Source organism: Silene latifolia, chromosome 11 (assembly GCF_048544455.1).
Source record: "Silene latifolia isolate original U9 population chromosome 11, ASM4854445v1, whole genome shotgun sequence".
NCBI classification, from domain to species: domain Eukaryota; kingdom Viridiplantae; phylum Streptophyta; class Magnoliopsida; order Caryophyllales; family Caryophyllaceae; genus Silene; species Silene latifolia.
Genome location: NC_133536.1, coordinates 2,781,735 through 2,787,801, shown reverse-complemented (window position 1 = coordinate 2,787,801; position 6,067 = coordinate 2,781,735). Strand labels below are relative to the sequence as shown.

The following is a 6,067-nucleotide window of genomic DNA, read 5'->3' as shown; positions in this document are numbered from 1 at the left end:
ATTTCTGCTGTTGGTTTTGGAGATCCTGGTGGAATCTCAAATGAGCCAGAATAGCTAGCACAAAAATTATTCCAAGTCTCGAGATCGTCTACCTACACTACTACGGCGTAACAGATTACGAAATACAAATTCCTGCAAAGTAATGCTCTACACCAAAATATATCTTCTAAATAGTCCCATCTCCGAATGACTTTGATCATCAGTCATCACCCTCGACGGCTGCTCCCGACTATGAGTTACGTCTCTTTCGTCCCCAGAAGCACTATCCAGACTTCCGCTCCCTTGGCTCGTTGCCCGAATCATCCTAAAAAAACATCCCTGACTTGAGTTTTCACGTTTTTAAGGGTCTGTATAGCACAAGGATAAAATTTCATACCTCTGATTTGAGTCTCCTTAACAAGTAACACCCACAGACGAGATCCTTTATGATCCATCATTGTTCTCATTTACCTACCACACCAACCAAAAGCACCACAGATAATGCGAAACACAAACTATCAAGAATAAGTGTTAAAAATACTGAGTTCACACATAATGCACGTACATAACAATACTGGTTCAAAGTGCCCTATGACCTCTCGTTGTCCTCCTTTGTTTGCAATGGCGATAGCAGGGATGTTTCAGTTTCACTTATGGGATTGGTATGAGTTGTGTCGAACCACGAAGCACACGCCGAGGTCCACTTGGACTAGGGTTCTTGGTTGAATGAGATGCCGATAATGAAACTTCTACAAACTCTGAAATAGCGTGTTCTGCATCTCAATGAGCAAAATCTGCAGTCGAGGAATACCTTGTGTTTGGTTCACTGTTTTTGTAATTTGATACTCATACCTCAAACCCATGAGGTATGGGTTTCTCATACCCAAGGGGGGAGGTGGGTATGAGAATGATACCTTAGGTATCATATCAAAGATGAGTATTGGAAAAAAATTAGCATTAAAAAAAAATTATTTTTTCCTCACAAAACTAAATATATACATAATTATTTTTTTCCCGAATTCTTTCTTTTCCGTGAAAAATACAAACGATGATTTTTCTTGAACATTTTTAATAATATTTAAGAATAGAAATAATAAGATATTAAAAAAAATTAAAATATGTAAAAAAAAAAACTATATTCAAGTTTTTAACTAATTAATATATGAAAATTTAAAGGAGAAAAATAGATAAGTAAATGGTACAATCAATAATATAGACATACAAAAAAAAGTTCATTCCTCATTCCGGAGTTAAACCAAAGACAAGGTATCAGGAATGGAATTCCAAACCCATACCACCTGGTTTGATTCCTGATTCCATACCGATATCTTCATGTGAACCAAACGCCCCTCAGTTACTGTAAAGCATTATTTATTTTTTTAATATAAAAACTCGCAAACTACTCTTTTCCCCATACTCGTCCGCCGTTCTCCTCCCCTCCCTCCTCTCTCTCTCTCTCTCTGTATCTGGTTTGCCGTCTCAACTACTCCTTTCTCGGTAAGTGAATTAAAGATATTTCTGCAATTATGTTTCAATTCGCAAAGATTGGTTTTTGATTTTTCTTTTTGTCTTTACAAAAGAATGTTTTCCTTTTTTTTTTTTGTTAATTGAAATTTTATTGTGATGATGGTTTCTTTCGACCCTCTTATTCGCGTTTCTCTCCATGTCTCATGAGTGGCTGAATCAGAGTTTGTAGTTAGCGGGGGCGAAAAATCCCAGCCGATGAATTAGTATACCATAAGAACCATGATAGAATAAAAAACGATTCTTTAACAAAGAAACATGAATTTTTTTGCTGTCACACGACCCCGTCAGTTCTCCTTAGTTCCGTCATTCGCTAAAGGTGATGACATACTCTACTCCTTCACTACAAGGTTATATCTTCAATTTAAGTAGATACTCATAATAGCAAGACTATGTAGACCTCATAGACAAGTGGTAGATAAAAACCGGGTGTCGTTAATCTTAGTAATTAACTACCAAATTAGTAATTTATAAAACCTAACTCGCTTCTACTAACTTCTAATAACAAGGTAGTTTAATGGTACGCTAGGGTCGAACCCAAAGGAAGGACCTTTAGCTAAAACTCGTTTCTAAACTAATGAACAAGACTAGTTGAGATAATACTAAATAATTTAGATACTAACACAAATTAAGACTTACTAGTATGCAATATTCACAAATAATGAGTTTATAATCTAGCCCACTTTTTATTTTATACTTCCTCTTGTTCACGTGATTCATACATTTGCATTTGGATTGGAGTTGTAAGCAAATGGTACATTTATGCATGAGGGTCCCCCATCCAACTGAAAACCAATTCCCACCCCCGAAATCCCCTCCCCAACCGTCGAAGACCCTGATGTAGGGTTTTTGATGGTGGGAGAGGGTTCAGTTATTTTATGTAATGAAATCCATACTTTTGTTTGTTTTTGTCTCCTTGGAAATTACTCCCTTCAATTTCCTATTATCTTCCCTCTTTCCTTTTTCACACAAGTTTGATTATCTTCCCTCTTTCCTTTTTTGGTAAGTTTCATTCATTTTTTATTAATTTATCTCTCCTAAAAAATCAACAACTCTCATTTCATTCATTCTTTATTATTTTCTCTCACCTATAAATTTTACAACTTACAATATTTTATTCTACTTTATTCCTTGTTTCTTCCCCTTTTTTAATTTTTGTGCCCAAAAGAAATGGGAAGATATAAGAAAATAGGAGGGAGTATTACGTAAATATTCTCTTTCCATATTCAGATGGAGTACCTCTGTCAAGCGAAACGAGTAAAGGACAATGATCCTTTTAGCCGGCTACCAGATGAACTTATAGTGACTCATATTTTATCTCGATTCTCACTGGAAGAAGCGTCACAGTATAAACTCCTTTCTCGTAGATGGAAGAAGTTGTGGGCCGGAATTATTGGTTCTAAGTTAATTTTTGCTCCTGAGCATCTTCGGTATTCCCATATGACAAATACTATAAATGACATAGCCGCCGGTCTATCAAGTTCTCTTGTTAGCATAGATGATAGAATTGATAGGTTACAGGCCTGTTTCGAATGTTGGATAAGCAGTGCCGTACAAGCCTATGACAGGCCTAGACTTGATGAGCTCACGGTTCGATTCCCTTTTGATTCCAGTAATCTCGACGCAGTTAATACGTGGGTAGACTGTGCCTTTAAAAAGGGGATCAGTCGACTTGAACTGAATTTTCGCCCTTGGGGACAAAAATATCCCCATGGTTATTACTCCCTCCTATTTCCTTATATCTTCCCCTTTCTTTTGGGCACAAAAATTAAGAAAGGGGAAGAAACAAGGAATAAAGTAGAATAAAATATTGTAAGTTGTAAAATTTATAGGTGAGAGAAAATAATAAAGAATGAATGATGAATAAAGAATAGATAAAGTAATGAGAGTTGTTGATTTTTTAGGAGAGATAAATTAATAAAAAATGAATGAAACTTACCAAAAAAGGAAAGAGGGAAGATAATCAAATTTGTGTGAAAAAGGAAAGAGGGAAGATAATAGGAAATTGGAGGGAATATTTTTTTCCTGAAATAGATAAGTTCCAGGGTATGCTTGCAAATTGCGATGGTTTATATAACCTGAGGGATGTTGAACTGAAATCTGTGACCGTCTCCGCTCAAGTTATTGAGTTAATGATAGCTCGTTTTCCGCTTGAGCGGCTATGTGTATGGAGCATGTGTGTAGGCAAGCTTAGCGTTTCTGGAGTTACGCTGACAAGTCTGACATTGGACGAGTGCAAATATCTTAAGATCTCGGCATCAAATCTTACGTCGCTCACGTATGCAGGGCCAGAAAATAGTGTGTTTTTTGAACATGTTCCGAATCTATCAGAATTATCAGTTGATATGGATTTCTGCGCGACTTTTCTACCAACTGGTTTCTTAAATGGAGGAGGATACATCAGTCGGCTAAAGAGGCTCGAGTTAGCCATGCCTCGGCAGGTAAAAACATTATATGTCGACAGTCGACTACTGAAACTATTCCTGTAAGCAAGTACTCCCTCCGTCCCGGTCAATTGTTGTTCTTTGATTTTGGCACAAAGACCAAGGAAAAAGGAGAGGACCAATAACTAAATGACAAGTGGATCAAATTGAATGAGAATGATTAAATTACTCATCAAATTCATTCTTAAAATAGAAAGAACAACAAATGACTGTGACACCCAAAAATGGAAAAAGACAACAAATGACCGGGACAAAGGGAGTAGCTTTTGTGTATCTGCTCTAACGTTGTTGTTGTTATAAATATTAGGCTGTTCTCGAAAGCGTCAACTACCCATTAGAATTCCCAGAAACTCTCAATCTTGAGGAGTTGAAAATTGACATTTACGGGGAACAAGAGGCTTGTTGTCTTTGGCCAGTTGTTCTGATAAAAGCTGCTCCGTTCCTGCGTAAATTTTCTGTCAAGGTGAACTTCTCTTGTTATTTGTTTGGTTCTGGATTATGATAGAATAAAGTAAAATTAGTCACGTACGCTTATTTACTTCATTTTCATCCCCATGACCCCTTAGTGCCTCGGTGCACCGTGCACCTCTTCAAATAAAAGTGTTGTAGGCATTCTTTGTTCATACACACGCAATTTTCATTTTAGGTCAATTTGAAAACCTACAATTTATGGGAGTCTTTGACTTACTAGGGAAATGTTGTGCATTTTATTATCTTGTCGACATAATATTATGTGTCCTTATGTCAGGTACGCTTCCGTCCTTCGATAAGTCTAGGCCAGGTCTGTAACTTATACTCTCGCCCCTTATTTTTCCGGTTGGAGTTCATTTCGCGTTTTTCGTTGTGAATTTGTATTAATTCGTGTTTTTATGTCAGATATATGATGTCGCGGCCCAAAGAATTAGAGAAGCTGCAAAGACAGTCCGACATCATCAGTACCTGAAGACGATTGACTTGTTTGATTACCTTGGAGATCCAAATGAATTAGAGCTTGCTCAACACTTGTTTCGAGTTTCTGATGTGCTCGAGCAGGTTATAGTATCTCCCCGTTTCATTGATACTGAATGTATTTCGGAGATTAATTTTCGAGTTCAAGCTCTAGCTGCGTGGCTACCACCACCTAAAGCCATACTCACTGTCCTATAAATTTCCTTCTTTTGCCAATTTTGGAATTTATTAAATTATATACATTTTTTTACAATTAGTTTATTATCAAAAGCAACTTGGAAACTTTTGAACGGTAAGGTTTTTAATAAGTTAATGGGATATTCTATGATGTCACCTCAAGTTTTTCGGTTTTTTATGTTGCACCTTTACATTTTTTTATACGGATTATAAAACTTCTTACTTATTTCTCTATCATGACCTCAGTTAACTTTATCAGGATCAATAATCTGTATTTTGACATTTATTCTGACTCATTAATGTCGTACCACCATTCTATGTGAAAAGCATTAGAAATCACTTTCAATAAGCACAAGTTACTATTAAAAACCTCAGTTATGATTCAGAAAATAATAATGGAGATTTCATGAATTTTTAGTTAGATTCGTATATTATTTGGTGGGTTAATGGGTAATTCGACGAATTAATAAGTAAATGAATAGGCTATCGAGTAATTGGAATGTTAAATAAACGATTTAATAGATCAATTAAGAAACTACCACATTAAAGACAATAAAATAGGGTCATGGTATAGACTAATGTATAGAGTTCAGGGGTACACCATAAAATTTCAAAAATGTAGGGGTACACCATAGAAAACCGAAAAACTTGAGAGTACACCGTAGAATATCCCTAAGTTAATTCCTCGATTCCTGGCCAGGTATGTCGCTTAAAGAAATCGCTTTACGGGCTCAAACAGGCTCCCCGCTATTGGTTTGCAAAACTCGGACATGCCCTCCAACAATATGGTTTTACTCAAAGTTACTATTCTTTATTTACATTTGCCCGCGGTATGGTGCGTTTGAATGTTCTCATATACGTTAATGATTTGATTGTCTCCGGCAACGATCTTACTGCTCTTGTCAAATTTAAGGATTATTTACATAAATGCTTCCATATGAAGGACTTGGGTGATTTGAAATAATTTCTGGGTCTTGAGGTGGCTCGCAACTCGG

General features: G+C 36.4%; 1 protein-coding gene across 2 annotated transcripts; it reads left to right on the top strand.

Moving 5' to 3' along the window:
* The first annotated feature begins 1,270 nt into the window (after positions 1 to 1,270).
* Positions 1,271 to 5,227, top strand: LOC141610630 (uncharacterized). 2 transcript variants are annotated; one of them, XM_074428813.1, is made up of 5 exons: positions 1,271 to 1,476; positions 3,790 to 3,944; positions 4,255 to 4,410; positions 4,696 to 4,728; positions 4,824 to 5,227. In XM_074428813.1, exons 2-5 carry the CDS (start codon positions 3,849 to 3,851, stop codon positions 5,091 to 5,093), a joined length of 555 nt encoding a protein of 184 aa, XP_074284914.1. In that variant the 5' UTR covers positions 1,271 to 1,476; positions 3,790 to 3,848; the 3' UTR covers positions 5,094 to 5,227. The 2 variants fall into 2 exon arrangements, with proteins under 2 accessions (XP_074284914.1, XP_074284913.1); XM_074428812.1 differs by lacking the exon at positions 1,271 to 1,476 and having other exon boundaries at positions 3,334 to 3,944.
* The last annotated feature ends 840 nt before the right edge of the window (positions 5,228 to 6,067 follow it).